Raw genomic sequence first — 21,480 nt, 5'->3', positions numbered from 1 at the left:
AAATGGATGGATGGATGGATGGATGGATGGTTTGAAGCCAGAAACATATTGGTTGTTTTTTTCTTTCTATGGGGCTAATACATTTATAAAAAAAAATACAGACTAACAGGGGCATAATGAATTACATTGTTTATTCTCTTCATTGTCTCGCGTGGCAGGGGCGAGTCGTTGACCAAGTTAATGGCGATAACAACCCATGAGTGCTGATTCAGTAAAAAAAAACAACGGGTTTTGAACGACTCGTTTATGACTCGCACATGAAGTCACGTGTTTCCTCCACACTCTTCCCAGCAGCTGCCTTTCTGCTTAAGTCCTGAGAACACAGCTGAAAATGTCCACTGCTGGTAAGGTAAGTAATACATTCATGAACGTTGTTTATAACAAACAGTTGTACTTTATGATAATGTATGATATTAACATTCAGTAGAAAAAAAATTGGTTAGTTGTAAAAACATTTTTAAATGTCTCTTTTTGCCGTTAAACGGTCCTAATACATAAAGAAACACAACTAACATACACAGTGTACATTCAGGTTATATGCAATTATTCTGTACAGCAAGGGTCTCCAACCTTTTTTGCACCATGGACCGGTTTAATGTAGGCGTTATTTTCAGGGACCGGCTTTCCGCTTGTGCCAAATAAATACAGCAAAAATAAGTGCATGAACAATACAATACAATACAATGAATTATTTGGAGCCCAGGGCTTGTTTCTTTGCAATGAGATCAGCAGCAGGTTACCATCATTCTGCTGCTGGAAATCAGCCTTTGGCTACATTCTGTCACATTTATATTGTATATGCGACTTGTCCAGGGTGTACCCCGCCTTCCGCCCGAATGCAGCTGAGATAGGCTCCAGCACGCCCCGCGACCCCAAATGGGACAAGCGGTAGAAACTGGATGGATGGATGGATGTTCATCAATGTGCATTGTATCATGTCACAAAGTTATAACAAATATAACAAATAGCAACTTCCTTTGAGGAATGTTATTGTACATCTATAAACAAGCTTATTGGTGTGTCTAGTGGGACAGAAAGTTAAGTCGTTTGCAGTCGTTTATAAATTATTTATTGTTTCTCTGTGGCCCAGTAGCAAATGTGTCACGTACCGGTACCGGTCCACAGGACACACCTTGGTTTATTTTTGTTTATATTATTCCTTCACCTTTTGCCTCTGCTCTGACCTTTGAACCAGTCATATCTGTGAAGGCAGTCCACGTTTAATTTGCTTGGTAGTTTGTGTGCTTAGCATAAACTAATCTCCACCCCATGTTGTGTGTTGGCCTTGATTATCTTGGCTGTCATTTAAGTGTAAATCAGTGACATGACTTCAAGAGGGCTCAGTTTCAGGTGTTTATTTTCAAATTAAGTTGACATCGAACACTAGATTTTATCTCTCAATTGTATAGTAGTTCATAGTACTCTGTAGGTCAAACCTGAGCAAATTAAGGCCCGGGGGACGCATGTGGCCCGTTAAGCTTTTCAATCTGGCCCGCCGGACGTTCCCAAATAATTTTTTTAGGTCTTTAAGATTGAAACTGTAGCCACCATTATGATGTTGGGGGCTCATCATTACAGGAAAAGTAACTGGTGATTCGGACTGCTTTATCCTTCACCACACAGTTGCAGCCATTACTATACACTGTTCCCACTGTTATTGACTGTGGTTCTGATGCCATCCTGATCGATGACAAGCTCACACAGCAGCCAGCTGTTATACTTGAGACCCTGTCAAGACTCAAAACTTTTCTTGGATCCACCATCACAACCCTCATGTTGATTGGTCAGCCGAAACCATTTGGGATAGAGTCTCACTTGCTTTCATAAAACATAATGTATGTGGACTAAGTAAGATACAGTGTTGCAGCATGCTGGATCAGCTCTATCAATACCTATTGTACCAAATCATGAGTTTTTGTTTTTTTCTGTTGTAAAGGTCATTAAGTGCAAGGCAGCAGTAGCCTGGGAGCCAAACAAGCCTTTGGTGATTGAGGAGATTGAGGTTGATCCACCGCAGGCCAATGAGGTTCGCGTCAACGTAAGATAATGAGTGTAATACTTTAGTCAATGTACTTTTAAATCACACCACATGTACATTTGTGCACATTTTTTGCAAGAAAGGACTGCAAGTTTTTTAAATAGAAATTCTGCTAAGAAGCATTGATCAAAAGACCTCTCGGCATTGACAAAAATAGTTACAAATAACATTGCAATGTCCTGGAATGAAAATATCTTGTATGCAGTTTCCACATACTGTAGATAATTACTGGTTAAACATCATTGCTGTGTAGTCTATTGAAAATGTTTTTTTGAGCAGATTGTGGCAACTGGCCTCTGCCGTACAGACCTCTACTATCTGTATGAGACTGACAATACAAATATCTTCCCAATGGTCCTTGGCCACGAGGGAGCAGGCATTGTGGAGAGCGTCGGTCCTAAAGTCACAGAATTTCAACCAGGTCAGTTTCTAAGGATGAAAGGCCACACCCAAACCAAACATGTGGACCTGGACCATGATAGTTCCCACACAAGAATATGCTCAACAAACGTGTCATACAAGTTATGTACCTTGTATTGTGCAATAGAATAAAGTTAAAGTTAAAATACCACTGATAGTTGCTCTCAACACACAATAGGTGTGGTGAAATTACTCTCTGCATTTGACCCATCCCCTTGTTCCACCCCCTGGGAGGGGAGGGGAGGGGAGCAGTGGCCGCGCTCTGGAATCATTTTGGTGATTTAACCCCCAATTCCAACCCTTGATGCTGAGTGCCAAGCAAAACAGAAGCACTCCAAAAACTCTTTAAATCTGAAAAGTTTCGATACAGCATTGTATTATGAAGTGGTAGCAAATGTAAAAAGGCCATAGCCCAAACAGCGTTTGTAAGGACCAGATGGTCCCTGTTCGAGTGTCCCCGTTCGAGTTTGATGTAACTCTCAAACAGTGGCGATATGTGGACGCAGGATCGAGCCCTGGCGGGTTGCAGGGCCAGTCCGTGCTATGTAAAGTTAGAGTATATGTTTGCTCTCAAGAAAGCTTAATACAAGTCTTATATGTGTTTCTTTTAGGTGACAATGTGATCCCCCTGATCATCTCCCAGTGTCGAGAGTGTCGCTTTTGTAAGAGTCCTAAAACCAACCAGTGTGAAAATGCATGGTAAGCGCCTTAAATGGCTTATTTTCCCTTCAGATGGAGGTGGCTATTTGTGCACATGTTTCGCACTTCCGTCTTTGCCTTTGGGTCGGCTGCAGGGTCGTTAGCCGGGAGCCACCCTTCACAATCTTGGAACATCTCTGGGTGGTGGAGCAGTGGCAGGGACGTCTCCTTAACATTCCATGCAGCCGCTACAACAATCCTTCCCTAACCCACGCCTTGTCATTTCTGCCTGAGCCATCACCAGAAGCTTCCTTGTTCTGCTTCTTCTGCAAGGTCTTTCAGGACCTTTTTAGTCTCGAGCCTCTAATGCCCAGAGTCTTCAAGAACCACTGGATGGAGATTCCAGTGTAGCCTCGATACCTGACTTCCACTGGGTGGGTGTAAGAACTCCAACCAGATTATTTGCGGGCAGCTGAAAGGGCTGTATATTTCTGCCGCTTCCTCTCAAAAGCAGCTTCCATTCCCTCCTCCCATGGGATGTCAGTTCAACCAAGATGACGGACTGTGTGACAGAAGACCAGAGCACAATGTCTGGATGTAGAGAAGTTGTTATCTCAGGGGGGAACTTCAGTTGCCATATTCGGTCTCCCCTTTTTCTAACAAATTAGATGGGCTGGTGTGTTGCTACTGGGTTGGCCTTGTTTGCTTCAAGTCTGTGAGTTTTAATGACCTCTGCTAACCTTTGCAGGACTTGGTTGTGGCGCCATCTGTATCGACCTTGTGTTTTTTCGGGTTTTGCAGCCAGAAAGGATGTGCTGCAGGCTGGGACTATGGTGACCGCAGAGGTGGCTCTTCTTTCCCAAACTATTGGTGTATGTTTTGGGGGCTTGGAAGTGTGTTATATGTGCACCTAATCAAGAAGCTCAGCTTTGCTTGGTGCAATTTGCACATATCAGCCCATGTGATGGTCCTGTCAGTAACGGCCTCCTTTCCCCTACCCTGCTGGGATTGGCTCACGACCTTGATTTTATAACCCTCCTCTTCCTCCCTTCCGACTGTTGTGATCACCAGCGTGTTCCTCTCTTTTATTGTAGCTTTTGCCCAAGTCTTCCTTTTTTCTCCCCATCCCCAATCGTGCTGCAACTGCCCCATGATTTCTTGATGTTTCAGCCGTGGTACTGCCTGCTGCACTGTCTGTGATGCGTTCCATTTCTTTCCGGTGTGAACAACTGGATCAAGTGAGTTTCAAGTTCGAACAGTGGTCTCACTTTCACACTCTCCATTTGAAGCCTCAGGGTGTTTCTTCCATAAAGGGCTGCGTTGGAGAAGCATTGGGGAAGGCTAAGCTAATTCCGAATGTACTTTTGGTAAGGTGATGTTGCATAATTTGAGGGGCCACTTCAACCGATGGTAAAAAGGGGCAATTGATAGCGCCAGACTTTGAATTTGCCGGGGAGGGGATGTTGATCTATCTTATTTAGCCATTCTGATAGTTGTGTAGTTATGGTGCCAATCATTAGTTTGTCCGAGAGGTCTGCTGTATACAGTCTTCCTAGACTTTAGACTGGTTGATCAACTAACCGTGGGATCGCTTTGCAACTTACTGAGAAAGTGATGTTAGCCTTTCTGGCCCTTTTGCGAATCTGATAGGCTGCAGGTCTTGTCTGGCTTGTCCTTCATCCGTGCCCATGACCGCAGTTCTTCGAGCCATTTTAGCAGCCTGTTAGTACAGGCGGCAGTCTGAAGAAAAGTAGTTGCATCATCCATGAAGCTCCGAAGCGCTGGTAGCTGCTGGCCTGATGGGGCCCTTACTCCTCTGAACATTTGTCTGCTGCCAGTTAAGATGACTCCGAAAGCTGCTGTAAAAAGAATTGGGGAGATGGAACAGCCCGTTGCTATACCTTTGTCCAGCTTATGCCAACCGGTTGTTAGTCCGAGGAGGAGTAGCAGACTTGGAGGCTGTTGAAATAATCGGTTATGAGGCTCTGAAGGCAGGATGGAATGTGAAATAAATTTAGGGCAAAACTGATGGGGATAGATCCGTATGCATTTGCGAGATCCAGCCACACCACATTAAGGTCTGATTTACTGCGCTTGGCTGTCTGGATCTTGTCCCAGATTACCATAAAGTGCTCCACAAAGCCTGGCAAACCCAGAATCCCTGCCTTTTGGCAACTTGTGTCGATGTAACTGTTTGCCATCACGTAGAAGAAAATATTCCCTTCAACATTCAAGAGAGCAATGCCTCTAAATTGGCTTATATTGCAACTAGGGTTGTACGGTATACCGGTACTAATAAAGTACTGCCATACTAATAATAAATCGGTACTTTTGAAAAGTACAGCTACCGTTCTTTCATCTGAATGCTGTTGTGCGGCGGTGACTACAGAGCGAGGCGCATGATGTTTTGTGTCAAAACGCACACACAAAGTGCATACAAGCAATAACATCTTGGAGGGGAAGAATGGCAAAAAACGATAATTCCATCCATCCATTTTCTATCACTTATTCCCTTCGGGGTCCCGGGGGGCGCTGGAGCCTATCTCAGCTGCAATCGGGCGGAAGGCGGGGTACACCCTGGACAAGTCGCCACCTCATCGCAGAGGGTGCGTGAAGCGCAATATGGAGGTATTTGGGCTTCAAAATTAACGATGAAGGTGAAGCTTTAAACAAGGAAGCACCGCGCTTCAAGTTTGCATTAAAATACGCCTTGCCAAATGTGGGGATTAGTATTACCACCTTTGCTTCATTGTCGGAAAACATTTGAATAATGAAAATTTAGATCTACACAAGGAGTTATAAAGAGTGACAGGTAATAATGTAGTTGTTACACCTGTCCTGCTGTTCGGCTAGTCGAGGAGCACAGGGCAGACTTTCCTTCTAGGGCGGATGTTTTTGTTGGGGGTAACACACTTCATTTTACCCGTCAATGGCTCTGTTAAGCTCCGCTTTCCGGTCAGAAGGTGAGGCCTCCGATTTGTGACAAACTGGTTGCTTTATTATTAGTTTTGCATGACACAACCTGTTCATCTTGAAGCGCTATACAAGTATAACCCATTTACCATTCACCATTTACCATCCTTCTACTGCGCAGTGCAAGCGCTACCGCTCAGCCAACACGTTGCCATTCTCACACACACACTGTATGCTACTCTCATAAATTAACCAGTGTAGTGGATTGTCCGAAGCTTAAACAGGCAACAAAAGTAGTTTAGTACAACAAATTTATTTACCCATTATCAGAAGTGCAGGTTGAATTAAGTTGGCCGTGCAGACAGACCACATGTTACTCCGGAGTAAACAAGACACACACAAGCCAAAATCACTGTCGATTTTATATGTCTTTTGTGCGTCATTGTTCCTTATCGAGTGCGTCAATGTCTTGTTGTTTTCCCTATCTGTTCCATAACAACTCGAATCCTTTAGACAGTCAACACATTTTGTAGACAGGTTGGCATGACTTAAAATTCACTTTTGTCCCACAGAAGAGGAAGAGAAATCAAAATGAGCATACATTTTTGACAGACATGAACTATAGGTCAAAGGTCAGAAATTCTACTACATACCCGCCTTCCAGGGTCTTAAGACCCTGGACCAAAACAATTTCTGATATAGACCACTAAATTAAATCTCTACCGCAGATAGAGGCAAAAACCTCAATGTTTTTATACGAGGCAAAAATTCCGTCTATGACCCTCCTTCAGAGCGATCGCTGTTACCAGCCTGCAGTAAAACCATCTCACAGAACACAATTAGTGGCCTACCCTTTGATTTAGTAACGTAATACCAAAATACTTTGATCATGAACATAATTAGATGAATATATATATGCTTATTCAAGATGTATTTTCACATTAATAATGAATCAAACAAGATCTGGTTTAGAATGAATATAGACTTATGACTGTAAGCTGTTGCATTATTATTTTTCCCGGCATTTGCAATGAATGTAGTTACCAATTGATTTTGTACACACAACTGAATTTCGTATGAGTCCATGTTCGATTAGTGCTCGTATGGATGGCTCGGTGGTGCCTCAGGCTGGTGGCCTGCCGACACCTCGTTGGGCTTTTGGCTGCCTTGGTGAAGAAAGAGATCCACTCAAACAGTCTGTCTCTGTCTCTTCTTGGGGTGTGGTTCAGTCCATCGGGCAGACTGTTTAATGGCATGTCCGTGCTGGCCGCTTTGGGGAAAAGCTGAGAAAAAGTATGGGGCTTTGGGGAAGGCGGGGGCAAAGTATGGGGCGTTGGGGCTTTGGTCCAGGCCCTCGGCTTGCTTCAAAGCCTCCTCGCCGCTTCGGCACTCCCGACACCTCCTTCCAGGGCTGCTGGAGTCCCGATGGACGCATCGTTGCTGGCTAGGTGTTTTCTCTCCTTGGGGTCCTCCCAGTCCGGTATCGGGTGATGGTCTTGGATTGGCTTTGACCGTGCCCCTCTTAGCGAGTGCAAGGGAATCTGGGGTGGCTGCTTTCATCCTCAAATCTGCACAGAGGAACTGGCACACAAATTCTACATTTTGCAAACTTACCATTTTGGTCTCATGGTCTTTCCACCTTCCTAGGAAGCTGCTGGTCCTGAGAAGTGCTGATCTTGTGACTGAAGATGATAACCTGTTTTCTTAAAATAGGTGCCGTTGTTTGACCTAATCTTTTTGGGGAAACCATGTCGGGATATTAGATAATTCACAAAACATTTAATTACTGAATTGGCACCCTCTTTTGAGGTTGGGGTTGCTTCTGCCAACCACTGCAATTGTCAATCTAAATCATTACGTTCCTTTATCCTTGCACCGGATTGATCATATCGATTAAATAAAACCTCAACACGCTCAAACTTGACCCAATCCAAACTCACCTCCCCCCTCTGTCCCTCTCACAGGGACAGTGTTAATCGTAGTAATAGTAATAGTAGTAGTAGTAGTAGTATTAGTAGTTTCAGAAACATCCAAGAAAAAGAAAAGACAGCTGATAGTCAAGCGCAGCAAGAACAGAGGCGTAGGACAGGTCATGTTTGAGGTCACTGTTCGCTTTTGCAATAGTACTTTGATATTTTACAACACCTAGTGAATTATTGTGGCCTCAATAATTCACTAAATAGTTGTATTTAATTTAGTCTATCTATGATGGGACAATGCACAGAAACATTAAGTTCAGAAACAGATATGTTCTGTACCAGATTATATCTAAATAGCTACTTTCCATCTGCAGTCCCTGGCTACCTAAATTAAAGGGATCCAAAAATCAAGCAATAAAATTATGACACTAATTAATCATAATAAATATATACATTCATAATAATCAATAATTAATCAAAAATAATCATACTGTAGCATGTAATCAATTATAAGAAAAGTCACCAAATGCCCCTTCATGGACACATACTTACCATACAATACAACCACACCTTATTTACATCATCACACAAAGACAATACATGCTCTTGTTCACATCTGTCATCATTCGTAAAAACAACCAAGATTTTAACAGCCATACCTCACAATTTACAACAAAAATGCTCTCATGGATAAATATAATACTCATTAATTTGATGTGTCAACATAATGCCCCTATTAGTGACCGTGTGAGCAGCCTTGATTGCTCCAAAGCCACCTTTTAACTTCAATGTTTCTATTCCTTTTGTTATAACGTGGAGAAGGCTAATTGGTCTGTACATGTTCTGGTCTTCTTTATTTCCTGCTTTATGGATTTAATTATAGTAGCAGTTTCTCGACGTGGTAGGGAAAGTGTTTTCCGTTATTGATTTATTTATCAATCGTTGTTATACGAGCAATAATACAATCCTTATATGTTTTTAGGAAGATAGTGTCCAACCCATATATATATATCTCTAGATCGTGAGTCTGATAATGCAGTGAAGATTTTGTTTAACTTTGTTTCATTTGTTAATTCTAAAATTAGTCCATATGAATAAATGACGATTATTTGCACTGATTTTGAGGGACTTTTTATTCAGGGTTTGTACAGACTGGATGAAATGTTCATTAAAATTATTACTTATGTCCAGACTGTCTGCGATAGTAGTGCCATTGATATTTAATGTTATAGTGTTGTTTCTTGTTTGCTCTCTTTCCGTAAGTTTTTTTTTTGGTTTTCCATACTTTCTGATGTTCCCTTTTGCAGCTTTGATTAATTCTAAGTGAAAGTCAGCCTTAGACTTCCGCATAAACATTGTAACTTTGTTCCTCCAAACTTTTAAATCATATGATCTGTATTTAGACCTGTTATAATTGCTCTTATGAGAGCTGAGTCCCGATGTCTTTATTAGAATCCAAATTGTTTTATTAATCCAATGGTATTTTTATTTTAGCACTCTTCTTTCTGGTTTTGTATTCGTGTATTTACAGATGTTCTCTTTAATTTTTGTCATCCAATTGTAATTCTAATAGGGCTGCTTATCATTTGTATCATATAGAAGCCGTTTATAATATCCTTCAGTTTCTTTCTACGTGTTTTATTTAACCAGTCCAGATTAACGTCCTCCATGACGTTACTTCTTTCATACTATGCTGTTTGAGGATGTCTGAAAATGAATCAAGGAAAATATCTTTAGCTGTGGTCGGTCGGTATACTACAGTTACCTTGAAATACATTTCTGAGGAAAATGTGATTTTAATTTCAACATACTCAAATTGATCTACTTTTAATGTTTTCCCTTTCATAAATCATAACTCCTCCCCCCCTTGTCACTCGATCTGTCTTTTCTGTAATCTTGTACCCCGGGACATTAATTTGAACGAAAGGTGTTGTGGGTTTTAACCATGTCTCTGATAGACAAGGTAATCCGGATTAGAGTCTGACAGTAACTGCTGTATTTGTTCAGTATGTGGTAGAAAGTTTAATAATGCGGACACGTTTGTTACTGAATACTTTCTACAGACTTCTGTCTCTCTGCGACTTTGTGTATGTAATAAACAACTACAATTATTTGATATGCTTAAATTTTGTTTTAGCTCAACTGTTGTGTAGCTGCTAGCTCTTTATAGCCTACAGCAGGAATGTCCAAATTGCAACCAATAGCTATGTTTTTAACAGACAACCGAAATAATTGAGCGGCAGCTACGCCCTGTTTTATCATTTGACCTAAATTTTTGGTTTCGTAGGCAGGACAGAGAGCAAAGGAACAATGTGGGTCATTAGTTGTCCATCTTATACCATTCTAATTGTTGTAAGGATAGTTCACATGAGCGGCCATACCTTGAGTCCCACCATATATAAGAGTCAAAAGGCTCCTATTATGAGTCGTCTAATTGGTGATCATACACTTTGGCGGTTTGGGTGGCAGGACACACGGACGCACCTCCGTCAGCCAGTGCTAGGACAGTTGGAGCAGTCCCCGTCCTCCACTCGTTCCTGGGAGGCGTCCCCAGTAGTTGTCAGCTGATGTCGTGCTGTCAGGCAACATCAGGAAGTTCCTTCTGTGCGGTATTGAATTGTCAGGGCACAGTTCGTAAGCAGGTCATTACAAGGTGTGTGCAGGTTGACCACAAAGGAATGCTTCAAAGATTGTGTTGAACTTTGTACGTTGACACTTATGTCCAGCAGGGGTCTGTTTGTATCCTGCTGTTCGTCCTGCTGTCACACCTGTATTTTTTGTGAGCATGTTCTGGCTACACCTTGGAGCTTGTCTTGTTCAGAGAAGCTGGCAGTCCCCCGGCTGCATATCCTTTCCACCCTCGCTTGACCTAGCACAACCGTGGCTACCACCCAAGTCCGTCTGTATGGTTTTACGTTTTGTTGAGGTTTTTTCCTCCAGAATTTGGAACTCAAAACATGTACACCCATCGTTTTCATATCCTCTCGGTTAGTTCAATTTTGCATATCACGTTTTAAAATTACAGTCTTAACTATCCCATTAATTGCTAATCAATAACCTTAATTCAAAGATTATACGTACTACTTCATGTGTATTTAAGTACCCTTTTAATTCACCTAAAGACCATCTATAAGTTAATTTAAACTATCATTTGTCTATCAGTAGGCGCGAGCAAGCTGTCATGCTTGCACTCTGACCTCCCGCTGTGCGTGATATTCTCCAAAACAAAAGAATGTTTTTATTCACGTTTCTCCTTATCTTTCAGCTAAATCTTTTAATAATTTAACTTTTAACGTCCGCACTGTGTTTATTTTTATTGTCTGCATTTTAATTTTGCTTTTATTTTCTTTCATTTCACTTTGTTGCATGAAAAACGCCACACAAACAAAGCTGCCCCGCCTTGCCTTGCCTGTCTCCGACTGGTTATCCAACCTAGTCACAACAAAACACACAAGGCCATGCTCTAGGCGCCAGCCCTAATCACACTTCTCCTCTTTTTAACACTTTACATATCGGCTCTTATTCTAATTATTAATGTAGGCTGTTATTTGTAATTATTATTCAACACTATTCACAGCAAACAGTTGTAAAGTTATAGTTATTCGCATTATACTCTCAAAATCTATAGCTAACTGAAAGCTGTTGAGATTTGGTTTGCCTACTTCATCTCAGTGGCCTAGTGGCTAGAGTGTCTGCCCTGAGATCGGCAGGTCGCAAGCCCAAAACCCCAGCCGAGTCATACCAAAGACTACAAAACATTTTGGGAGCCAAATCACCAAAAACGATTCCCCCACCTCCCAGGGGCAATCACGGGGGATGGGCCAAATGCAGAGGACAAATTCCACCACACCCAGTGTGTGTGTGACAATCACCGGCACCCCAACTTTAACTCTAACTTTATTCTGTCATGCCATTATCCTCTTCTAGCTCAACATCCAGAAGTATGGTGTACTGCAATGTCTAAATAAAATTATAAATTACTCCAAACTAAAATGTCAGACTGCACTTTAAAGTTACTTTTATTAAATTAATTTCCAAACTAACCACCACCACAGCAGACATCTTCCTCAATCCTATCCCAATACTCCCATAAATTAGAAAGGTGTTTCACAACAGTGGTTAAGTAGTTATTTTAAGTAATAGATCTCAATATGTAGAAATTAATAAGACTAAATGTGCCCTAGTGTGTGAATGTTGTCTGTCTATCTATCTGTGTTGGCCCTGTGATGAGGTGGCGACCTGTCCAGGGTGCAAAGTCAAATTGTGAAACAAAAATTAAAGTTGAATCAAGTGGAAATTGACAGAGTATATGAACTACATTCTTGAGAATAGTAGTTGATCATTAATATGTTGGAAGCCACATATTGAACATATTAAAGAAAATATCCAAATCCATTGCTATTCGGTATAAAGTTAAACACATGCTGAATAAGAAATGTCTGCACATGTTATATTATTCATTTATTTTTCCATATGTAATATTGTTTTGAAGTTTGGGGAAATGTTTATAGAAGAAATATAGACCCAATACTTAAAATTAAAAGGCTCATTTCAATAATACACAAAGCATTATTATTATGATCATATCAATCCATTTTTTTTAAGTCATAATGTGTTAAATGTTCAGATAATTTAATTTGAAAACAATGGCAATTATGTTTCCAAGTAAAGAACAACAGCCTTCCAGTTTGTATTCTTAGCTTGTTTACATTATGAGGAGACACTATCATTTACGGGGGATATTGATTTTTGAAATAGGTCAAGTAAAATAAAATAAAAACACAAATGTATTTCAGTTTTAGGAGTTAAATAATGTACCATCCTCAGTGATGAGCTGAACACATGTAGTTTTTTGTTATGGTTTTGGAGACCCTTGAAAGGTAAAGTTTTTTGAACATTATAAAATATAGTAACAATTACTTTCATCTTTTAATGTTGATGTTCCAGGTAATTTAATGTTCAGTAATTGTATATCATAGGCCAATATAAGCTTTGGCTTCCGCCTATTCTTTTTTCGGTCATTCTTTTTTCTTTTCTTTTCTGTGTGTAAATGTGTATGATTGTTAATATGTCTAATTTACTGTTAAACTGCTCACACAATTTGGTTGATGGTTGATTATATGACCAAAATAAACTTATTTTATTTATTCATTCATTATCTATCGCACTCATAGTTTTATTCCATTTTGCATGTAATTATTCTTATTGATTTCTTCCCATTTCACTTAAACAACTAAACAAACAAACAAACTTGCAGCTAACCACAATCAACAGCATACCATTTACGAATACCTTCATTTGTCACTTTCTCATCTTTTCTTCACTTTCGTTTTCCTTTACAAACAACATCCTGTATCCATCTCTTCCTTACACTTCACACAATGTTTCTATTTTCTGTTCTCCTAGAAACCATTCACATAACGTAAGGTTATAAACATCCTTTTCCCATATTTTCTCAAACCATCCTCTTCACCCTCAATCTGTTTTTTTCACCTGCTCTCTCTTCCTCTCTCTCTCACTTTCTCTCCTTCTCTCACAATACAAACACAATAATCCCAAAATAATCAGTCTTATAAAATAATTTTAGCTTTAGATATGATTTAGGGCAGTGGTTTTCAACCTTTTTTCCCAGTAAACTAAAGAAATAAAATACAGCATAATGTCATCATTTTCTGATTTATTAAATTGTATAACAGTGCACCATATTGCTCATTTGTTGTGGTTTTACTTGACTTATTTGGACAAAAAATATAAGAATAACTAAAACGTTTTAAAAATTAAACAAATGATTCAATTATAATAAAGGTTTCTATACATATAATATTGATTATATGTATAGAAATCTTTATTATAATTGGTTATATATAATTGGTTATAATTGAAGGTTGATGATTGCAAAACAATAACAGTGCAATACTTTTTTATATCATGGTCGTTAATGCCTAGTTTCTCTTATTTTACTGTTCTATTTTTATTCTCCTTGTAATATTTTTCTATTTTGTTTCCATTTATACCCTTATTAGTTACTGTTTACTTTTTACTTCTTCTTCCTGAGGGAACTCTCCTGAAGGAATCAATAACGTTTTATCTGTCTATCTATCTATCTATTACTAACCCGAGCACAATTCATGACGTCATGCTCATTTTGCAGACAGTTATTTCCATTTAGTTTTATTCTCTATTTGTAATTCTACATGCACCAATGTCACATAGAAATTTGCTTTCTTTGTTATGTATTTACATTATTATTTCTGGTTTACTTGCTGTCTGTTTACTTAAGTTCTCATATTTTGGTCTGTCTTCCTTCTGATTAGAATTTGTGTAACGTTTCTCTACGTTTTGTTTTGACAATGGCGCTGAGTGGCTCTTATCTGTACTTCTTCAGACTCTATGTTTCACAGCCTGCACAGATACCCCTAGATGTTTTAGAATATAAATTTAACTTTTATTTTATTGTGTGTTTATTCCTAACAAAAAATTAAAATGTCAATGTATAATCAATTTATCTTTATCAAATTTAAATTCAATATTATTAATTTATTTGTTGTACAACTATTAATTCAAAGTTACAGTGTGTTCTAATCTATGATGTGTGTGTTTGTCGCAACTTCCCACAGGAACTGTATGGATCAGCAGAGCATCAAGGCTGTACCAAAAAAGTATACTAAACATATAAATGAATGATGAATTAAACAATGTTTCAATGTCCCACAATCCGTATTTATTTATTGATATTTAAACGTGTAATTTTCCATATATCTATTATTTTACTGGACTTAGCAAGCACCTACTACTAGCACACTCTACAGACCGAGAATAACTGTTCAACCACACTTAGTAATGCCAAGCTAGATGCTAACTTAGCCTTACTATGCCTCAGTAAGCAAATTTTTGCTAACCTAGCCCAATGCTATGCCAACCCAATGCTAACCTAGCTCAATGCTATGCTAACACAATGCTAACCTAGCTCAATGCTATGCTAACAGTGTCACTCCTCTTCGAACCAATGCCTCGTACAGCTGACACTCACACAGCCTTGTCACACGCTCTTATCTCAAAATGTCTCCCAGCTGAGACTCCTTTTTTTTATATATTTTTTTATATGCGTCACACAGTCACTCACACACAGAGAATTTACCAGCGAGCAAGAGCCTTTTTTCCCGTACTCAAAATCTCAGTGTGTAAAACAACTGTAATATTGCACAGTCACAATCACCAGTATAGTTAAAAACAAATTCAAATGACTGGAATTCGCTCGCAGCGCCCAAGAGGGGGAGCCTCCCTGCTTAGGCTGCTGCCTCCGCGATCCAACCTCTTGATAAGCGGAAGAAAATAATTATATGGATGGATCATTCACTCATGTGTTTTCTGTACATAACTTTGTCTATTTTCTCACACGCACACACATAACCAACAATTTCCCAGCTCTTGCAGATCAGCGTGGGTGCGAAAAAAGCGTGAGGGAACTCTCACAAAAGCATGAGGGAGGGAGGTGAGGAGGAGAGGTTGATTTTTTCAGAGGGGAATTAAAACAGATAAGAAACCAGGTGCTACACAAATTTTATTAAAATACGCAGATATATATATATAAATTTAAAAAACACACATTTTTATCCCACAAACCACGCCCCCCTGGTCCGGACCAATATAAACAACTAATGCACGCGTGCTTTTGTGGAATCGGCCGTCTCATATCACAATAACCAGGTTCCATCATTGCTCATAAAACGGCGATTAACCCGTTTCATTGGAGCAACACCTGCGTTATTCCTGACCAACACGGAAAAACCTGGCCTAACGCCCAATAGGACCACTGGAAATCACCCAGCAATCCTACAGACTCGTGTCTGGTCAGTCCATACAGTTTCACCAAGTTTCACCAAAGCTCTACCATATGCAGCCCGATCAATACCTGTCTATTTGCAGCAAATTTCCAAATTTGTCGTGACAGCTATACGCTCAGTTGATCTCCTTTACCGGAGTCAATGAGCGGTCACCTATAAGAGGCTTTTCCCACCGCTGCAGTTTCCACATAAACAGATATGTCGCACCTTCATAGACGTCATCAATTTGTATGGGCCAAATGTCACACCAGTTTAGCAACTCTTGCCTATAATTTAGCTGTATCCAACTCCGGCTAACCTAATGTACTTGCAGAAAAAAGCATCCTCTGCCAACAACGACAGAGGATGAAGAGGTTAAAAGAAATTTTTCGTCTCACATCGTCTTATGCTTCAAAAACACTCCAAACCACCAAAATTCTATCAACAATCCCCTTATGTTAAAAACAAGAAATCACAAGTTTTCAACAAACACACAGACAAATGATCACATATAAAACAACTCAATCCAACCATAATTTACCCCATTCCAGGTTGTTTTTGGAGAACCTGACTAAACCTATCTTTTATCAAAAATAGATTCAGCAATTAGTCTTATCGATCCGGCTCTCTCCAGGCAGAACATGTTTACACTTTAAGCAAAACGCTTACCTTGTTATGCGCGCGTGCAGCACACTGTCTGCCTGACTGAGAGAGCGGGAGCGGCTGTCGACCTGTAGCTTCTAAACCATCCTGTTCGTGACGCCAATTTGTGTAATGGATTGTCCGAAGCTTAAACAGGCAACAAAAGTAGTTTAGTACAACAAATTTATTTACCCATTATCAGAAGTGCAGGTTGAATTAAGTTGGCCGTGCAGACAGACCACATGCTACTCCGGAGTAAACAAGACACACACAAGCCAAAATCACTGTCGAGTTTCGGTCTTCTGCCATTTTTTATATGTCTTTTGTGCGTCATTGTTCCTTATCGAGTGCGTCAATGTCTTGTTGTTTTCCCTATCTGTTCCATAACAACTCGAATCCTTTAGACAGTCAACACATTCTGTAGACAGGTTGGCATGACTTAAAATTCACTTTTGTCCCACAGAAGAGGAAGAGAAATCAAAATGAGCATACATTTTTGACAGACATGAACTATAGGTCAAAGGTCAGAAATTCTACTACACCAGCTCCCCTGTTGTGCACATGTAGATACATAACATGTAGATATGTAGACGTGCATACAGTTGAATGCCAAATATTAGCAGAGTTAGGACCGCCCATCTAACGTCAACTAGTGCAAGTAAAATGACAATTTGTGTTTTATCTTTAACAAATGTGTGTTTTACCTGCTACGTGGCTCATCTGTTTTTAGTACTTACTAATAATTGTATTTTTCTTAAAGCACATACCAGGATTGGCAACCATAAATCATGAAGTATTTAATATAATGTACATAAAGTGTTGTTATTATATTCTAATCTAATCCTAGATTATGGCAAGCTATATTTAAAAAGGAAAATTGTAAATTGTTCTTTGAGTGCAACAAGAAAAACAATGCCCTTTAATTTATATTTTAACCTTCTAAAATTGTTCTTTAAATGCAACAGAAAACCTATCTTTATTGTATTGTAAGATTTTCTGTTAAAATAAAGCCGACATTTACACTTTTTCGTAGTTCCCTGTGTTTGGAAAAGTATCAAAGTATCAAAATATCGATATACATTTTGGTACCGGTACCAAATTACTGGTATCGGGACAACCCTTGTATGACTTTTTTTTACTTTTCCTTGTGGACGAAGATGGTGACTGCCCGGCACCATGCTGGTGGAATTTCGGACCATTTTGAAGTGGTGGTGTCGAATCGAAAGGATGGCTCTAGTGGGACAGGAATGTAACCTGGTGGACTGAGAGGGCTGTCTCAAAGATCGTCGCGAGTTAGAGATTTTGCTTGATCTTTCATTTCCTGCTTGGTGGTACGGAGTCTTCCGCTCTTTTTCTTATTCAAAAGGCCACAGGCATACTTAAATGGGTCCTGTAGGAACCTTAGCCTCGATGTTGCCTGGCGACTTCTTCGTTTCCAAATCCTCTCTGCAAATGTGAGATTCTGGCTTTAATTTGCGCCCACAAGTTCTTCGGCCCTTCTTTTTCGTGGTCCTCTGCCTTTTTCCATGCTTTCCTGAGAAGGCGGCGCTCTTTAACTAGCTGCTGGATCTCCTTTCCCCGTCTGCTAATCTGTTTGGAGGGGTTTTCCTGTGTTGCAGTTTCCCGAATTTGCTGCAGCCTTCCTCGTAGATGATGTCCCCAAAAAGGTTCAGTTTAGAGTTGTTTGCTGCCCCTCAGGGAGTTCCCAAGGATCGTATGCAGGCTCTTGTCGAAGCTTTTCCATAGATCCTTCTCGCAGGCTCCTGGCCAGTTAACTGCTGTGGGGGTGACAGTACTCTGTTCCCCCGGTGCAATGTGGGCCCAATAGCACTGTGGTCCTCAACCTGGCTATGGTTCCTCCTTGTCTGACCTGCTAACTTAAAGTGGGTTTAGGAAATGACAGACGGTTTGCCAGCCACATCAGTTAAACATCAGTTTATTTTCAGAAAAAATAACAGTATAAGTGAACTTGTGACTGCACATGTACTGTAAATACAGTATTACATACACCAACGCAATACTTCTTTTTTTAGGGATATTGTTCCTCACAATGTGGAAAAAGCACCTGTCTCCAAGCTAAACTGCAAGGGAAAGAAGTTGCTGCAGTTTATGGGAATCAGTACCTTCTCAGAGTACAGTGTGATAAATCAGAATGCTCTGGCCAAGATTGACCCCGCTGCCCCCCTGGATAAAGTCTGTCTCCTCGGCTGTGGGGTTTGCACAGGGTTTGGAGCCGCAGTCAATGATGCTAAGGTAATGTGTAAAACACATTATAATGTGTATCTTCTGTAGGAAACATTACTTTAAATAATCAGTCATAATTTAAAAAAAATCATTTTTAAAAAACTAAACTTTTTTTTTAGGAATCAATTTTTAAAATGTAATTTACTTATACATCATAAGTCAGCAACAAAACCCTTGTTTATCGCAGTTAATTGAGACCGACCATGACTGCGATAAATGAATGTCCACAAAGTAGGATTATTATGAAGTCAAATATTTTCTTAGAGCATAAAACAAAATATAGTAGCATTGAGTCTGTTCTATTGTAGGTTACAGTACTTACCATTAGCCCAGAGGCAAGGGCGGAGCTACAGGGGTGTCTGGGATGGCGGCGCGCCCCAGGTCCAGGTTGCTCCGGGTAGGTCCCAGCTCCCGGTTGGGGAGAGCAGGCCTCTCCCATGGCTTCGGCCCGGAGGAGCTTAGCTAATGCTGACAGTTTTTTTCAAATCTCCCAACAAAATCAGAGCTGGATGCCCCAGTCAGGATGAGTCGTGGTTGCTAAAAACTGTACAAGACTGCCATTAGTAATTTCGTAAGTGTTAAAAAAATTAATGAAATGTTGTGCTGTATGACTGACTTAATTTTCACTTGAACATTTCACTTTGCAACAGGCAAATTTACAAGTGGATTGACGATATTGTCTCATCCACTGTCTCAGTCACTTGTCAACAAAGTAAAAGCTAGGTGAGCATTTTTACTACGAAGGTAACATGAATGGCAGTTCATAGAAACATTTTAGCGGAGTTGCTCTGCTCCATTAGGAGTGTGGTTCTAAATTGTGTGAACGTTTCCCTGTTTTAGCACAATATTTGCAACATAGCAGAGTCACTGAATGAAAAGAATGCAACCGTGGCTTGTGAATTCTTAATGATAACCAACACAATTGATAATACAATGATACCTCGGTTTTCCTAAACAGAATCATACGGAAATTGAAGCGATTTGATGTCCCGATCCCAATCATTGTATCAGATCCGGGGCTGATTCTTTCCTTTTTTAACTGATCGCCGATGAGCTGCCGAGCCCAGCCGAGCTTCACCGCAGCTGTGCTCCAGTGTTTACATGGCTGAAGATTGTACTCGCGTGAAAGGTACCATTTAAAAGGGATGCATGCTCAGGGAGACACAATTGCAGGAGCTCCAAAAAAGTGTGTGTCTTGCCAGAACACCAGCTCGAATTTGAGAGCAAGCAAACACATCATCTATCCATAGTGCGAAGCCACTTCCAAGATATTAATCCTCACCACCATAACGAAAAGTAGACTATCTTCCAAATAACGTTATCACTGGAGGACCAGAGGAAAAGGAATGGCTAAGCATGCTACATACACACACACACACACAGACACACACACACACACACTGAGCAGGACGACACAAGAAGCTAACCGCTAAAGCTTCATTTAAAGAAGGGGTGATTGATCCAGAGTTTAATATTGTTGATACCTAGTATAGTATCAGTATATCAAATTAAATTAAATCAAACTTTATTTGTATAGAACTTTTCCTACATAAAAAATGTAGCACAAAGTGTTTTACATTTTAAAAACTGGGCCTCCTGCAATCATTACATACTGTAAATACAACCACAGGCTCAAACAGTCAACTTGTATGTAGCATTTAATATCACACATTTTTTACAGCAACAATACTACATTCTAAATTTAGTAAGATACGCTTTAAACACATGTCTTATTGTGTTTACTTTAATTACTTGCTATAAAACATTTTCAGTTCTATAATATATTGTCAAGCTATCCGATCGAGGCTCTAAATCAGATTGGAAGCCAAAAATGTTAACATCCCTTCTCATTACACAGGGTGCACAGCCTTAATAACCTACTCTTTATTTTAGGTTGAACCGGGCTCTACCTGTGCCGTGTTTGGCCTGGGAGCCGTCGGGTTGGCGGCAATCATGGGTTGTAAATATGCTGGTGCCAAGAGGATTATTGCTGTCGATGTCAATGCAAACAAGTTTAAGAAGGCCGAGGAGTTTGGAGCCACTGACTGTGTAAACCCCAAGGATCACAGCAAAACCATCAGCCAAGTGCTCTTTGAGATGACCAACGGTGGAGTCGACTACTCCCTGGAGTGTGTGGGGGATGTAGAACTCATGGTGAGGAACGTTTACTTGAACCCTTTGCTGTTCAGGCCTGCTGGTGTTAACATCGCTGGAAAGCTTAGTTTGTTGAGGATTGACTGACAAACACCACTTCAGGTGCGGTAAACGTTAATATTTTACTAGTTAAAATTCACCTTTGAAGCCTCACAGATAAACGTAGGTCCTGTTACGTTGGCAATGGTCCATGGTCCAATGGAAATGATTCCACCCCAATATTTACAATTTATAAAGACACTGACTGCTGCTGCAGACTGTCATTATATTTGTCAGATGTGCATATTTTCTACATATTATTGTTTGGTTAGCATGTACACATTAACCACAGATGCTACAGATCTTTTGTCTGACATCTTAGTAGACCCAACAGAAATGGCTCAATAGCCAGTGTTGTGTAAAAAAGTACCTTCTTCTAACGCGTGCAATTCGGACCGTTCTTAATGATGACTGATGCATTTAATAGCCAACAAGAATGTAAAAACACCAATTTTCTGGTTGATAGGTGGGCTTCTGTCATAAAAGAAAATCATTCCTTTGTAATGGAACAAAGGGAAACGTGGACTTGTGAGGCAACAAGTTTTTGTTGTTGTTTTTTTACACACAATTATGACGGTCTTCACAGATAAGAATCTGTGTCAGGAAGCCATGTTTTGTTTGCATAGTAAGTAAAGACTTTGACTAAGAA

General features: G+C 40.1%; 1 protein-coding gene across 2 annotated transcripts in view; it reads left to right on the top strand.

The window, feature by feature from the left end:
* Positions 1-294: 294 nt before the first annotated feature.
* The window catches only part of LOC133646687 (alcohol dehydrogenase 1-like), a 32,810-nt gene continuing 11,624 nt past the window's right edge, over positions 295-21,480 (top strand). Inside the window, exons 1-6 of one of the 2 annotated variants that reach the window (XM_062042333.1) lie at positions 295-349; positions 1,937-2,038; positions 2,318-2,459; positions 3,070-3,157; positions 18,428-18,647; positions 20,532-20,792. In XM_062042333.1, the coding sequence (XP_061898317.1) occupies positions 332-349; positions 1,937-2,038; positions 2,318-2,459; positions 3,070-3,157; positions 18,428-18,647; positions 20,532-20,792 (831 nt within the window). In that variant the 5' untranslated portion in view covers positions 295-331. The remainder of the gene's footprint in view (positions 350-1,936; positions 2,039-2,317; positions 2,460-3,069; positions 3,158-18,427; positions 18,648-20,531; positions 20,793-21,480) is intronic. The other variant, XM_062042334.1, reaches the window with a different exon arrangement.

The sequence above is a fragment of the Entelurus aequoreus genome, linkage group LG03 (assembly GCF_033978785.1).
Source record: "Entelurus aequoreus isolate RoL-2023_Sb linkage group LG03, RoL_Eaeq_v1.1, whole genome shotgun sequence".
NCBI classification, from domain to species: Eukaryota; Metazoa; Chordata; class Actinopteri; order Syngnathiformes; family Syngnathidae; genus Entelurus; species Entelurus aequoreus.
This window is presented reverse-complemented; position numbering and strand designations above follow the sequence as displayed.